Source organism: Amia ocellicauda, chromosome 5, assembly GCF_036373705.1.
Source record: "Amia ocellicauda isolate fAmiCal2 chromosome 5, fAmiCal2.hap1, whole genome shotgun sequence".
Classification (NCBI taxonomy): Eukaryota; Metazoa; Chordata; class Actinopteri; order Amiiformes; family Amiidae; genus Amia; species Amia ocellicauda.
This window is the reverse complement of record NC_089854.1, coordinates 39,964,545-39,981,177: the sequence shown is the minus strand read 5'-3', so window position 1 is coordinate 39,981,177 and position 16,633 is coordinate 39,964,545. Positions and strand designations below refer to the sequence as shown.

Here is a 16,633-nt window from a genome sequence, read left to right as displayed (position 1 = left end):
CCACTGTTCCTATTTTGTAGGTATCTAGCAGAGGATGAAAGGGGTTGGGGTCGGTGGTTTGAAGAAGTAGGCTGCATTGTGTGAGTCCATGTCACCTATCACCTCATCATTTAAGATCAAAAAGCCAGCTTTCTCATGAGAGACAGTGCATGTTTGTAAAGAAGTATGGCCTGCGCTAAAAACGAGTGCTAAGGATTTGTCTTTCCTCCAAGGTCAGTCTGTTGCTTATTTGATTTTTACCTCTTGGATGCATAGATGCCTCTATACAGACTGAGGTTGCATTACATTAGGGTACGTAAATGAAGACTGAAGTGAAATATTCAATACACAAAAGTAAAGTTTTTCTGCGGTATGTTGGGGGACTTTTGGTGTTTTGCTTATGATGCTGCTTTTCCAGATATTTATTTGTACCCCAATAGAGTAGTCAAGCAGTAACTGAAGTTTGTAACAAAAGGCAGTGCTTCTTCTGTGCCTTTACCCCCTGAAATAATGCAGCTTAATTCTAGTTTCCCACTGTCTCCAAAATCTTTATTTATATTTTGTTGTTTTTCTTTGTTTTATCTTTATTTTGATCTCCATAGGAAAATGTCAAATATTTGTACTAAGTTTTAATTTGTTTATTTGTCCTTTTTGTGGGGCTTATACACTTCGGGAAGTAGTTAAAGCAACAACAACAACAAAAATCTAACTAAACATTTTGTACATAAATAATTTGGCTCATTTTGTTAACTCATAAAATGACAGGGAATTCTGCTTGTTTTTTCTGAAGAACTTTTGTTTGCATCAGTAACCCATAGAACAAATATCTTTGCAAATACCAGTCAATTAAATACTGACATGCTTTCTGTATGTCTAATCAAATCAATTCTGCAAACTAAAAAGAGGGGGTGGTGGGGTGTAAAAATGAATAACAAGAACATCAGTGAAGTGAGGGAATGCTTATGCATATTTTGTTGAACTGCTAACACCCTGCTGAGTACCTATCAGCACTGAGCTCCAGATATCATAGTTTGTTCCACCCTCAGGGTTGCTCTGGTGGAATTAGCTCATTGTTCCCACGTGGCTTATATTAAAAGGTCGAGAGAATTTGGAGATGAGAACCCTGTGAAATAATATCTGTTTAAGAAAAAGACTAGCTGTTTTTGAAGCTGTTTCCAAAGACATACCCAGATATATCAACCCTGTTGTACTATATTCTATGTGTGTTCTGGATCATAATAAACAAACAGAACAACAAGTGCCCTAAACTACCAAAAAGCAAATTAAAGAACCTGTGAACATCTGACAGTGTTTCACACAAGGAGAGTTATGCGAGCCATAGATTTTCAGATAGGAGGGAGGAAGTAGGAGACAATAAAGGGATTCCCAAAATGATAAGGACCTGGTCTGGCAAACAGCTGTGTGATTGAAGTGGGGCTTTTCTGGTATGTATTTCAACAGTGAGTTGAATTTCTCATGACCATTTCTTAAGCAGTATAATCAGTATCCCTTGCTCATGTATTAGTATTTTTTCAGGTTCAAATCCACTGTAGCCTCATTACCACCAAGACAAATGGTATTTCTTTAGCCAATAAATAATTAATTTGTATTACTATTATTTTTAAGCTTAAAAAATGAGCTTAAAATCATGATTGTAACAATGTTGAATTCATAATCTATTTTACTTTCCTAGTCTAGTTAAAATGCAATAAAATCGAATGGCTAATCCCATTACTTTACCATGATATTTGTATATTTCAATGTATGTTTGGGGTTATGGAGATAAGATGCATATATAAATAAAAGGTTGCTGGCCTTATTATTTTAATTAATTTGATGTATGATATATGTCATAAACAACAGAAGAGAGACAACTGTCATAAACCTAGAAGAACATTAGTATTACTGTTTAAATACTCATTTACTGGGTATTTCCTCACGTAACATCCTTGTAAATAAGAAGGTGTATTTGTGTTTTTCACTATAGTAATGAAAGGTACAGTATAAGTGTTTCTAATGCATTACCCAAACACCCAAAACTAAAAATCCTTGTAATCCATACTAAATAACCACATAATGTGCTCCATATAGGGTATATTACAAAGGTTTCAGAAGGCCTATGTAGCCTAACTAATGTTTACTATTGGTAATAAAAGACCCATGAGACAGTTGTTTATCCAAATGATAAATAGGTTCATTCTGACATTTGTTTCTCTAATGCCTCCTGGTTTCAAGTCCGTATAATTCTGTAATTTTAAGGTTGCAGCTACAATGGAAAGAAGTACATCAATGGAGAGTCTTTCACAACTGACCGATGTTTGTGTGTGTGTACGGTAAGCAGATCTTTCTATACTCTTCCATGTTAAAATCTTGTTACACCGCACAGATTTTTTCATTTTTTAACATGTACTCTTCATTTTACCATGGTTTACTATTGTAATCATAAATATCCTGCAAAGGAATATTGCATTTTCTCACATTCAGAATAATACTAAATAATACTAGAAGCATAAAAGTATATTTAGCGGTTATATTCAGGGGTCTCGGGTACACATACTCACCTGTATTCATGAAGTTTTAAAACAAATGTGCATTTTCCTACAACATTAACAAATGTTCAATTAACAATAAACTACTCAATCATGTGCAGCATATTGGCATTAACCTGTGTGTGTATGTGATGTGTATCAAACATCATTCTTATTGGTTTCACACTTTAAAAAGTGTGCAAAATTGTTATTGACCCCTGTATGAATACAGTCCATGACCTAATTCATATCAGGGTTTAAGCTACATATGTGATCTTAGTTTCACCTAAACATAAAAGCGTCACACCATCTATGAAGTGCATTTTTTCCAGTTTTCCAGATTTCTAAAATGCTGGACAAACTAAGGTTTTCTCTGTCTTCTGAAATGTTCATCAGACTATTGTGAGCAGATGTATAAGAAGCAATAATGTATTGCCAACAGGTGAGTTTAATAAGAGCCCAATTTTTTGCACGTGCTAGCAATATAACCTGGAAATGAGATTTATACTCTGACAGAGGGTTTGTTTTGTAATAACGAGCTCTGAGAGTTTGTCCATGAAACACATTCCAGAAGCTATAAAGTGCAATGGGACTGCACAAGTACTATCACATAACCAGAGACATGGATCTCTGAAAGGGACATAGCCGCTCTGCTTAGGAGCAGAAAAGGAATATTAAAGAATAAGCCAGTTCCCCTGAGGAACAAAATTAGTCCTCAAGAAAAAAATCATGTTGTTTTTGGAAAGCAGAAAATTACAGATGACTACAGCTGTAATGACTGCTCTATGTTTTGTTTCTGTTAAAACAGGGAGAAAAAAAGATAATGACTTTCAACATTTTTTTGAGAATGCAATATTTTAACTATAATTAGTGCAACAAATACTTTGTGAAGTAATCATGCATTGTGCATTTAAACACAGCATTTAACTACCCCCCCCCCCCCACACACACACACACACACTGTATTTTGTACATTCATATAATTCTATGGTTTACCAAGCTCTTTGAAGTGTTCATTATATTTATTTCAGCGAAAGGGGATGTGCCATGCCGAATGCATTGTGTATCCAATAACTTAAAATAAGTGAAACTTAACCAACGCACTTAGCTACAATAAAAGAAACTTTACCATGGGGCTTCTGTTCGACTTCATAATGGCTATGACAGCACCTTTGATTTTGGGTAACGTGCGCCCTGCTGCGTTTTTCTTTCCTGACAGCATGTGGTCATGTGGTAATGGGAGAAGAATGCTGTTCCAGGCTTCATGTTTTTCACCCTAAAAAGAAGCTAAAGTGAGCTGTTGATAATTGCTTCAAGTCCCCATTTGAGGAAAATATTTATTGCTTTGGTTTACATGCACTTGAAAATCTGATTAACATGCACACATCACGCACGGTTTTGATAAAGCAAGAGCATGTCCCTCCGATGGCATGTCTGTAAGGGAATGGTCAGTTGCTTTTACCCCTTTAAAACCTATTTTAAACTCCATGGAAAGCAGAACAGCCATAGTGTCTGTGTCACACAGGATTTCAAGTGTTAAGATCCCATTTATCAGGTGACATTTCACCTTACTCAGCTTGAAACACACTCACTCACGCACACACACACTCACTCACTCACGCACGCACGCACACACTCGCGCACACACGCACACACACACACACACTCACTCACTCAGATATTAAGTCATTCTTTCCTAAAGTCGGCAGACAGACATATATATATTACTAAGGAATGGTATGTAATAAATTGCATGTGCATGACCCGTCTCTTTTACATAGAGTGAACTGCATTGTGACGCAGTTCCTGAACCATAAAGCCAAATATATTTTCAAGAAAACCTAAACTGACTTTTCTTTTTTCAGTGACACTGCTGTTTTAGATTTCTTTAAATATTTACTGACTTAGAAAATGCAGGTTGTAAGAGACCTTTAATTCTGCCTCACCTTGCATCCCTCAGAATGGGAATATGGACTGCCACCCTCTCAGATGTCCAACTCTCTCGTGCTCCCATACATATGTCCCTCCTGGGGAATGCTGCTCTGTTTGCCATCCAGGTATGACGATCTTGTTGTTTTGAAGTTCAATAACTGTAAGTTCATTTCTAGGTTTTTGACAAGAACGGGTGAGTTATGATGATCCCTTTGTGATTTTGTATACTAAAGCAATGGTGTAGTGCCTTATTTGTACAGAAGTACATTAGTACTACATTCCCTATGTTTACTTCAGATATTCAATTTTTATATTGTTTCTTATGCTATGATTCATGTTAAATCTTGGCAACACATTATTAAAATAAATACGTTTTACAATCATGAGTTTATGCTTTTCTACAAATAAGTACATGAAACTGAAGGAATGGAGCAAAGAAGGAGAATAAGACTTTTAAACCAGATTGTGAGAGATGACTACATATATTTAGTAATTCTGTCTTCAATTATATCTAGCTGTTTTGCCATGGATGTAATAGGAGTATGGTGACTTAGCTACACAGTACTGTATGAAGGTTCAAAGCCAAAGTATCTCAGTTTCGTGGCCCAGATCTGAAAGGGATACATCCAGAGTTCCAGAAGAACAATCTTGCATTCTAAACGGAAGTTTGTGCTCCAAATAATTCTGCATTATAATATCTTTTAAAGGGCAGCTAAAATGAAGTTGGATGCAGAGATGCTAGCAGGCTTGATTTAGACTGGTTTTGATTCCATTAACCAACTTAATGATGCAGGGGGAGAAATACTGGCATTAAATCTCAAAGTGCCAAATACACAGACACTTTACTTCAGCTGTTAAAGCAATGTGTGATTATAATAACCCTATATTTTATGGAATTCTGTGTTTGTTTCTCCGTCTTTTATGTCAATCCAAATATCAGTAGATTCAGTTTAGTTTGAATTTAAAACCTGTTACCTGGTTATTCCAGACACTGGTTACAATGTAAACTACTACACTGGTTTGTTATTGTAGGTTTGCAGGTTACGATTTCATAACCAATAAAATCAATATGTGGTTTCCTTCATTTCACAATACAGAGAAACTCACAGCTCAGCCTCTACAAATAAAAAGGCAGGTTATTTGAAGGATTCTTAGAAAGGTGAGCGAGTGTGTTTAGAAACATTAGCAATAGTGATCAGATTACATTGTGAAATTGTAGTTGGGCATCAGACATCATGAATTGACATAGCTCTTTCTACTCCACACTGCAAGTAAGTGGGTTTGTGTCTTTTTCAAGGCTGTAAGTACGAAGACCAGGTGTATGAAAATGGAGATGTCTTTATTTCCCGAGCAAACCCGTGTATGAACTGCTCATGCATAGTAAGTCGCTTACCTTTTATTTTACCAAAGGATTTTTACTTATGCATGATAATTAATGATGTGGTTAAAGTTCTTTTATTCACTCACCCTTCCCTGAAATTGGCAGATTTTTTTAAAGCAAAATTAATAAATGTTTTGTTTTTGCAGTTTTGTGGACAAAAAGTCAGCTGTTAGAAACAGTATTTGAACTTTAAGAAGCATTGCCATTTTGCAATTTCCTCTGAAGTTATTGCACAAACGCATTGATGCTTTATGTCAAACGGCACATTAAAAAGGTTTTCTGTCTAAATTTAAGTACTGAACTGTCCTTGACTACATGATGATAAGAAATAGGCAGGAAGTTCCTTTCAACTTTTGCTGTAACAGGCTTCAGTAACATAACAGTTAGAAGACTGGGACTAGGGAAAATGACAGGCCTGATGCAGTTATAGACCTTTCTCAGAGTCATTTTGATCAATTACAGTCGGCAAAAAGTAACAGAATTCAAAAAGTGTTGGATATAAATGATTGCGCTTTGGCCTTTCAGAATAACATGGTGGAATGTAATCCAGTGCAATGCCCGATCATATCCTGCCCAAACAGGATACAGAGACCTGGCCAGTGCTGTGCTTCTTGCTCAGGTAAGCGGACGCTACGTAGTAAACTTAATCGCAAAATCTTTTCCAAAGATCTTACTTACTTAAAAAAAGCAAGGAATACTTAGAGGAAATAACACATTTCAAATGAAATCCTCACCCTTTTATATCACTATCAGGAATATTTGATCTATCTGCCCAAAACTAAATCCTCAGCAGTCGGCGTGGTTGTAAACTGCTTCTCCTCTCTCAGTTTGTGACCTAGATGGGAGACCAAACCCTCCTGACAATTCCTTCACTACTCAAGATGGCTGTCAAAGATGCACTTGCATGGTATGTAGATGTGAAATGTAATCTCTGGTGTCCCTGTGCTTGTGAAATCCCCCCCGAATGTTTCTTTTTTATACGACAGATATTATTGACAGTACGAGATCCCCCCAACAACCTGAACCCCAAGAAGAATTTCCTTGAACATCAAACCTGAGTTATTGAGACTCGCTTGAGACGTTCTTGCTAGCCATTTCAGTTTCCTTGGCAGCTATATTCCCAGGACAGTAATCTGAAGTATCGTTATTATAGTATCTTGTCTTGATAGAAATTCCAGACATTTCCTGGTTCTAAAGCCATTACACAGCATTATATTGATTTAAATGTTTATCTATTTGTAACAGTTCAGCATCAGAATAATGCTGGAAGAATTGGGGGGGAATAATAACCCTTTCACACTTAGCATACCTTCAAAACTGTACCCTGCTTAAAGCAAATTGTCTTTTCTGGAGTCAGATGGTCAACTATGCTATTATAGCTGTATGATCTTTTGTCTGTCTGTGCTCACCAAATGTTATTTCCTCCCAGAATGGTAGGCCATCCTGCATTGATATCCAGCAGTGCCCTCAGACCTGTACCCATGGGATAAAACCTCCCTTTGGCTCCTGCTGCAGAGACTGCTCCAAATGTGAATTAAACGGACAGGTCATCCTGGACGGTGTGTCTTTCGTGCCCAGCGGAGATAGATGTGAGCACTGTATTTGCACGGTCAGTCCTGCTCTCAAGCAGTTTTTAACACAAGGTGCTGATGCCTGCTTTATTAAACATATGGACATAAATTATTTCCCATGAATCAATGGAGTGCTGTTCTTCTATCACATACTTACGTACTCAAATAAGGCAAGCATGTTGTGCTTCAAAATTAAACTCAGAAATTCCAACCACCAGTCCAAACAAATCCAATTCAGTACCTGATGGAGGCCTCAGCGCAGGATTCCTCTTGTATCTAATCCAAAATCTGGTAGGTCTACGTTTTGATTTGGTCTGGGTTTGATTCCCCATACCCCTACAGTTCTTTATCATGTAATCAACCAAAATATGCTGGTCTTATTCTATGCAGGTGTTTTGTTCTTGACTGTGAAAATTCTCACTCGTATATATTCGACTTGAGCTGGATCACTAATTATGGGAAACATGTTGATATCAAATCTTTACCCAAAGTGTTTTTGTCTTTCTCCTCATCCCATCCTTCAGTGTTTTCCCAGTTGTTTGCACATCTGAGAAGACACACTGACTAACTCATTTATTCACCACCAGCCCTCTAAAACAATGAAAATAAATTTAACTTAATTGGCTCTATCACAGTGGTGATTACATTGTCATAATCAGGGCTCGTTTAACAGAAAATATATCAATATTAACGGCACTGACATTTATTTCAAATCTGTGCTTTGAGGATTTGTCTTTATTTCTAATAGATTCCTGAGGTTAAAGTTTATTATTTAAAAAAATGTATATTTAAGCTTCACTGGTCCAGAATTGTTGTTATTAATTTAGATCTAAATTCCTTTATCTGTATATGTAAAATTTAAAAAATATGTAAGAGCATAAAGAAAAGTTGCACCTATATACATTGATGGATCCTTTTCATGTAATGAACCCAGAAATAAAAGTTTATGTGCACAATTACATATATTCCCCTTTGTGCAGCATAGTTTTTGTTTTTTTAACCTGACATCTCTGTCATTCGAGGGGGTGACGTGTGCTGTCTGCTGTCTGAAGGCAGAGATGCAAGCGAACCTTAATGAAGATCATTTGGTGGCACAATTAAAGTTAACAGCCTGTCAGAGGGGTGCACAGTCGGCCCCCTTCTATTCACAAATCTGCTCCAGAGATTTCTGCTTCATCTGTTTTGCATTAAAGCGGAGCTGACAGGGCCTCTTTGCATAGAATGCACAAAAACAAAGGTAGAAGAAAGTGAGAGCAGCAGCTTCCAAAAACCCCTTTGTTTCTGAGAAGAAAGACCGATAATACAAAAAAGGTATAGTGGCAGATTTAGGAAATAGATTCTAGGAGGGAGGGAATTGGCCTTGGCATAATGACTGGTCTTTTCTTCTTTCTTCTTTTTTGCCTTTCCACTTTTTTAACAGAATGGAAATGTGGCCTGCTCCAGGAACCCCTGCCCCCCTCTTGACTGCAGTGTTTTTGATTCTGAGCCTCATGAATGCTGCCCTAAATGCAGAGGTAAGTTATCAATTAGCTAATTGCAGACCGTGCACTGCTTCCAGAGCGTTTGTATTAACTGTGTGGCACACACTGATCTCCTCCCCTAAACATCCCCCGGCATCAGACTTTACACTTCCCCTCAGTGGTTTGCAAGTAAAAGATCCAAGGTCACACAACAGCTCTTTGAAATCAAACACAGCCAAGTAATTACAGCCCAGTCTCTCTCTTTTAATGAAATTCGTTCCACTTTAATGCTACATCTAGAGATTTCGCATTAACAGTCAATGATTTGATTGTTTCTTATCCAGGACTCTTAAAATTTAAGAGTAAATTTAAACTTTACAAACACAATTGCTACTTGCATAAAGGTGACTGAATGTCATTAAATTGCTTTTAAAAATATGTGGTTACAATGTAATCTCAACTGTATTTTGCAGTTTTGTTAAGTGAACGTAATGGTCTTTTTTCAATATAAAATTTTGAATCTAAAAGCTTGTCAGATAACTTTCTAAGGAGTTAAAATCTCTAACTGAAAATCAAGTTATAGTTTGATCATAATTTAAATTATTGTGTTTGGAGACTGGCGAGTTTTACCAAAGTAGTTTGGGGTTCTCTGTGTTTGCTCTGATAATCGCCTTTTTTCTGCATATGTGAATCTCAAACCTTGTAAGATAACCTTCTAGAGAGTTAAAATATCTAATCTAGTTCTCAGTATCTTATATTATAAGTCTTATAATTTTCTAAGTATAAATAACTCATATTGAAAAAGCATTTAATAAATCTGACATTTCTTCTGAGCTATAGCTTAAACATATCATTATCTGAACAAGGTGCTTGGATGTATAGAAATCCTACTGTTTGATGCTCATAATCTCAAATTGTTTAGAATGTAATGATGTAAAGAATATTCCAGTAAAATAATTTTTTCCCTGTATTTTAGGCTGCACATATTTTGGCATCCATTATGAACATATGTCAATGTGGAGACTCCCAGAAGACCCCTGTACTATCTGCACATGTTTGGTATGGCACAGTTTATATTTAGACATTTTGCTAGCTTGAAAAGTCTATCTAAGCAAAGACCAAATCCAGACTTCAACCTACCTCCAACTTGCAAATGTACCCTTTGGGTTTTATAATTTATCATGTGTAAGAAGCGACTTCTGGCGGTAAATATAACCCGTGATAGGGAACAAGTGTGGAACTTTCAAATTGGTCTGGTCAATTTGTAGAAATCAATGTTGTTTTACTGTTTTGGTTAAATGAATAAACGGCTTCAGAAAATACATGAAAAGAGGGACATCTCACTCTGAAATCTGATTTACTTGAAACCACTTACTTGGTGTCTAAACAAAGTGCTAAATAAACACATTTTCTTAGGGATCCATTTAGCTCATTAACATGCAAATCAATTTATAACTTTTTTGAAATGCGTTTTTCTGGATTTTTCTGTTGTTATTCTGTGTCTCACTGTTAAAATACACCTACCATTAAAATTATAGACTGATCATTTCTTTGTCAGTGGGCAAACGTACAAAATCAGCAGGGGATCAAATACTTTTTTCCCTCACGGTATGTGTTGGTTCTTTGAGAGATTATTATATCAAGCAGTTTGTTTGTAATTCGTTGTCATGTTTTCTTCTTCTGTGGGTCAGGAGGGCGAGCCTCGATGTGAAAAGGAGAGGTGTAATGTCCCATGCATGCATCCTCCCAGTCCCAGACCTGGGTCTTGCTGTCCAGTGTGTGATGGTCAGTGTCAACACTTCTCAGGGCCTTATAGATACATGGCCTGTGTTTTGTAAACATGGGGAAATCACCCCAACAGCCTAACTCATAAATCAAGTTATCTTATGTATAGAATAAGATAAACTTTCTTGCACATTGTAATTAATAAGTCATTCTGGTTCTTGCCTTAATGTCTGAATATTCCAGGTTGCAATGTTAACGGACAAGAATACCTTAATGGAGACCGAGTACCAAGTGGAGAGCGCTGTACTGAGTGCATCTGTGCAGTAAGTTACCTGCTTCTGAATCACTATGTAAGGATAATAGTATTCCCATTTCTTCATGCAGATCTATAAATAAAGAGCTTCTCTGTTGATGTAATTCTCCCTTTTTTATTGACGGACACTATTTTAGCACTTATGCACCGACAAAGAGATAGTGTAGTGTATTGACCATCGCACTGAAGGGCAGTGGAAGTGTTCGAAAGGCTATGATCTTGTTTTCTTGATGTATTTTCAGGACACACCTACCTTACCCTTGACATTTCAAATTATTTTTCTCTTAATTTCCCACAGAATGGCAACCAGCATTGTAACCCTATCCCCTGCCCTGTAGCCCCATGCAGGAATCCTGTGAAGAAACCAGGAGAGTGTTGTCCACGGTGAGAGTTCACTGTCGACACAAAGTGCATCTCAAAATGAAGTGCTACACGCAGTCCTCAACTCCAGCCATCTTAGGCCTAGACCAAATCACAACTTTGAACTACCATCTCCATTCGTAACCCAAATAGATGTTAAAGTTCAAAACCTTAATCCTAGCCCTGAATCTGAATGTGAGTGAAAGCAGAGGGCCAATAATCAAAAGATGCTTTTCCTTATTGCAGCTGTGAGGAGTGCGAGTATGAATCTCAGACATTTGTTGATGGACAGACGTTCATCTCACCTCTTAACCCCTGCCTGAGCTGCACGTGTTCAGTAAGTCATGAAGCCTATAATTGAGGCTTTGGAGAGTTAGAAATAATCTTTATTTCACTGCTTAATATCACAGCAACCACAGTACTAGGTGGATATGGAACTGACTTAGATGGGAGTTGCTGTCTGACATTCCAGCCAGCATTTACATTTTCATTTGTATATGTATTTATTTCATTTGATATGATGATGTATGATATGATATGCACACTTTACAGGATGGTCGCGTGTCATGTGAGCGCCTGGACTTAAATTGCCATCCTGTTCGATGCAGTCATCCGGCCACACCAAGTGGGCAATGCTGCCCCATCTGTGACAGTAAGTACTCAGCATGCACAGCACATATTAAGACCTTCTGAATGATGGTAATTAATATTTTTCCAGATTAAATCCAAACTTTGTCCCACCTTCTAATATCAAACTACAAACCTGTCATATCATAATGGTTACATTTTGTTTGTTTTTTACGCGATTTGGTTGTTTTAATACGGACATAATCACAAATTGGACTCTCTTGTGTTTACACAGAAAACAAGGCAAGTCAAATCAGGCTCTGCACCTTAACAGAGCCCATGCAAATACGAATGTGAGGGTAAAGCAGCGTTCAGCCATACAGACTTTCATGTCAGCTCTGTGTTGGGTTTATTGCCCTCCTCAAAATGGATGTGGTCACTTTTGAATGTCTCAGACATAAAGGACCAAGCATATGAGACACAACATGTTAATTCATTATAAACCAAAAACAGAAATAAGAAAAAAAGTCTTAAACAGGCTGAGAAAAGTTTAAAAACTATATTATTGACCTAATTTGAAAAAACAGTTCATGGTTGGTGGTCGTTTGGGTGGCAGACATGATGGTCTCTGACAGGAACAGCAGACCCACATATGGCAGGTAGACCCTTACTGAGGATGAGGGAAGAAACATTTCATAGTATTTCACAAAACAAGAGCTGGACTGAAGAGCATTCAATCTTAAACTTGAAAAAAAAAAAAAAAAAAAGCATTCCTTAACGGTTTAGACTGCATTCCCCTTAAATGTGTATATACAGTATTTACATTTTCTGAAATCTGCACTGCGTGTCTCTGAGCCGAGATACACAACTGTCTGCTTCCTGCTGAATTATTTCCAGATGATTCCAGCACTGCAGACTGATTTTGCTTCTCAGTCCGAATCCTTCTAATTACTGTACTGCAGGATTTGCCACAGCAGCATTTTGGTTATTACCACTACTAGGAAATAAATAAAGACCATGTTAGGTAGTGACTACAACATGTTGAACAATTAGACCGTTGTAAAAAACACAACCAAAATCTCCTGTCAGTGGGTTGGAATATGTATCATTCTGACTTTTTGTATTACCCATACAAGTTTTTAAGAAATCCTTCGCATGTGTCTGTCTCCTTTCAGTGTGCGAGTATGAAAGACGGATCTATACTAATGGGAAAGTATTCACCCCCCCTGGAAGCAGCCCGTGTCTTAAGTGTACCTGCATAGTGAGTAAACACATCTTCTCCCTAAAGCCTTTTGTATTTCTGAACCCAAAGAACACAGCTGGAACCAAATCATTGACCTATTAACTCACCCTTGATGTCCAGAAATATTCATTCCCCTGATGCAGTATAACTGAACATTGTGTTTGGTGCACATCCAGTATTTGTTGCATAAATTATTGAGAAACGTTTACAGTGTTTTACAGGGTATGAATATTAATAGCGGCTGCACTAGCCAATGGGTTTAATCAATTGTAAACAATTACTACGTGGCCTTAAAAGTAATGAGGGACCAAAAGAGTGTTTTTCTTACTAATGGTACAATACAGCCATGTTGTTTAGCCTGACATTTCCCATTTCAGGGAGGGGACGTGCGATGCCAGCAGGAGCGCTGCCCACCCATCGAGTGCTCCAACCCAGTTATAGACCCCCAGCAGTGCTGCCCAGTTTGTAAAGGTATATTATGATCATCTTATGAAAAGCTTTAATTTTTTCTTTGGTTCAACACTTCCCTTTACCCAGAATACCTTACAAGTTGTGACCAAATCTACACATTCCAAGAAACATAACAGAATAAGAGCAAGGAGAAACTGTACAGTAACTACAATTTGAGTCCCGACTGGAGAAAAATGGTTCGTGAGGCTCAATAAAGTTTGTGGTTTAGGGCCAGTTTTGTCTGAGAGCACAAAACAGCCCTTTCGGAGGTGAATCCCCTGTTGTCTGGTGTCTTGTGCTCTAGTTTGTGTGCTGGAGGGAGTGGAGTTCGAAGAGGGGACCGAGTGGGCGCCAGATAACGATCCCTGCAGCAGCTGCGTCTGTCTCAATGGAGAGGCGAGGTGCCGGGCAACACAGTGTCCCCCTGTCTCTTGCTTGCACCCCGCCAAAGTCAACAGTGAGTGAAATTTGATGCTTCTCCCCTCAGATGTATCATCTACATTGGCTGCCCACACTGCATGACTGACTCTTTAATTGTGTCACGTAACTAGGAGACTGCTGCCCCATGTGTGACAAGTGTACATACAACCAGTGCGTGTACAACAACGGGCAAGAGTTTGTCGACCCAGACAACCCCTGTCAGAACTGCAGGTGTCAGGTGAGCGTGTGCAAAAACCATCTCCAACTATCCATATTGTCCCATTTTTTTTTTTTTTCTGCCATTCTTGTCTACAGCCCTCTCAAATGTTTTAAGTGCACTGGCATTAACAGAGTAATGCAAATGTAGATTATTTACAAGTGATGAAGTTATGGTTTTTAAAATAATTAATATTTTAAACAGTTTAGCCAGATTTTTTTTTCCCTATCCGGCACTATCCCCTATTGTTATGTGTTGATGAAGTGCTCCCTCTTCTGGCGTTAGATGGTAAATTATTATTGTTCTGGACAACAAACTTCTTAACTAGCATGTAAATGTGTTGTGTCCTCTTCTCACCGGCTGCAGGATGGAACGGTTACATGTGTGCCCAAAGCCTGCCCGCCTGTGACCTGCTCCGAGCCTCAAGTTCAGCCAGGACAGTGTTGCCCAAAGTGCCCAGGTACCTGACACTTCACTCCCACTCATGCTTTAATACACAAGAGAAGCAAAGCTGCTGTGGTTGCCAGGGTCTGACACTATAGAGCAAAGCAGGGGACTCAATAAATACATCACTTGATACTCTGGGTGGAAACTGGCTCATCAGCCCACTTGAGAAACAAGCTCATCAGTCAAAATGAAGAGCCTGCATATTTTACTGAAATCCTGCTAAGGAAAGAGCAAATATATCGGTGGATATTCTGTTGCTGGCATTTTTGTGTCCGTAACTTCCATGTAATCATTCACAGTCAAGAACTGTCTGGTGAGATAGCATGGCTTAAAGGTAGTAGCTAAAATATTTTGTCTATTCTCCCAGCAGATGTCACTATAAAGCAATTGTGTTACAGAAAGTATTGTGTGGTATTTGCATTCATGGGGTGAATCAAACCAGAGGAACCTGCTGTTTGCACTGTCAAACCTTTAATTAGGGGTTAAGTGTTACTGATGAAGCAATCTGTACTACAGTGTGAGAGGCTCCTATGGATGGCATTGCAGGGGTCTCTCTGCTGCTTCTCCTCATTGCACAGTAGCCTAATTGAGGTTAAATAAAACTGTGCTGTTTTGTGATCATCTTACAAACAAATGCCAATTTGAAAATCTCATCTTGATATTTGTATATGTGCACTCAAATAAAGGAAGCATCTAACAGCATCTGCTTGTATTCCTATAATTGCAGTCTCAATAATGAAGTGTGAAGCTCCACAATAGGAAGTATGGTGTTGAAGCAAATTACCATTGTCTGTAGCATTGTGTGCTTTAACCTTCGCAGTGCAGAAATATGTGCTGAACAGTGAGTCACATTTGTCACATTTATTCTTTAATTTCCCCTTTTAACAGATTTTTGAGTCTTTAAAGAGCGACTTCTATGGTGTTTCTGCCTGCATTTCTGTTTTGATTTGCCAACAGGAGAAACTTCTTAATACTGATCACATTGAATATCATTCGGCCTTGGAAACCCTATAAAGAAATACCTGTCAATATAACTAGTAAGCACAGTGCATGAATTTTGGAAGCAGGATACAAAATAACTGAAAATACACTATGCATAACAAAAGTAAAAAATAAAGAAACATAAGGTAACTTAAGATAATTACTCACTTAAATGTCAGATAATTCCAGGTGAAACCGGGCATAAGATTTACTGTAAATTACCTCTACTGTTATATGTGCTGTTACTGTGCTTTACTATGCTAAAGGTTTCTATGGCATGTTTGCTACAGACGACCATGGTTTAGTCATGGTACAGTCACAGTGTAGTAAAAACATAGTGAATGTATGGTGAACCCAACAGAAATCACTGCAAAATGATGGTAAAACCACATTAAAACTATTTTTAGTGTTCAGCATGTTTAGCATAAAGCAGTTTAGTGTGGAATATGGCTTTCCATCATGCATGCCCTTCAATGGATCCTATAGCTTTTGTGTGTGGGAGGCAGTCCCCGTTAAAGAGCATGTAGGTGAATTAACAGGCGTGTGCAAATGTAAAGGCAGTGTGTGGCAGTCAGCTTGGCTTCCTGCAGGGCCTTGTTGGCCGTGTGTTTCAACGTGAGCTGAATGACTTCAAAGGGTGCACAGTGGTAGCTGTCTGATGGAGCTGCTGAACACCAGATTGAAGTATTAATTGCTCTTAATCATTTTATAGCTGTTCTGAGTTGAATCTGCTAGAGGTCGGTGCCGGAAAGCTCTTAGGTTAAGTGATCAGACCAGAATTGTATATTATAAATGGTATACAATGCATTTGGAGTTTCCTACAGTGGTAAAGGTTTTCAGTGAGGTGGAAGCAAAAGCACAAAACACAATCGCTGGTACTCTGGGGGAGCGCAAAGGGGGACAAATCTAAAGTAATGAAATTAAATCCATTTTAATGGTAAACTCTTACAGTGGCTACATTATTAAGAAAAGCCATTCTCCACCATTAATAAGGGCAATGTGGCTGAATGGAGGAGTACAGTCAAAACACAGCTGTTTAGTGTTTAGAGTATCTAAAAA

At 38.1% G+C, this 16,633-nt stretch overlaps 1 protein-coding gene across 1 annotated transcript in view; it reads left to right on the top strand.

Moving 5' to 3' along the window:
• Positions 1-16,633, top strand: part of kcp (kielin cysteine rich BMP regulator) — a 74,660-nt gene that overhangs the window by 28,268 nt on the left and 29,759 nt on the right. Inside the window, exons 7-24 of the mRNA XM_066705175.1 lie at positions 2,239-2,312; positions 4,468-4,564; positions 5,737-5,819; positions 6,346-6,439; positions 6,648-6,727; positions 7,250-7,429; positions 8,812-8,905; positions 9,828-9,910; positions 10,543-10,636; positions 10,820-10,899; positions 11,188-11,273; positions 11,496-11,586; positions 11,802-11,901; positions 12,992-13,077; positions 13,437-13,530; positions 13,814-13,966; positions 14,061-14,167; positions 14,513-14,606. Coding sequence (XP_066561272.1) covers positions 2,239-2,312; positions 4,468-4,564; positions 5,737-5,819; positions 6,346-6,439; positions 6,648-6,727; positions 7,250-7,429; positions 8,812-8,905; positions 9,828-9,910; positions 10,543-10,636; positions 10,820-10,899; positions 11,188-11,273; positions 11,496-11,586; positions 11,802-11,901; positions 12,992-13,077; positions 13,437-13,530; positions 13,814-13,966; positions 14,061-14,167; positions 14,513-14,606 — 1,770 coding nt within the window. The remainder of the gene's footprint in view (positions 1-2,238; positions 2,313-4,467; positions 4,565-5,736; positions 5,820-6,345; positions 6,440-6,647; positions 6,728-7,249; positions 7,430-8,811; positions 8,906-9,827; positions 9,911-10,542; positions 10,637-10,819; positions 10,900-11,187; positions 11,274-11,495; positions 11,587-11,801; positions 11,902-12,991; positions 13,078-13,436; positions 13,531-13,813; positions 13,967-14,060; positions 14,168-14,512; positions 14,607-16,633) is intronic.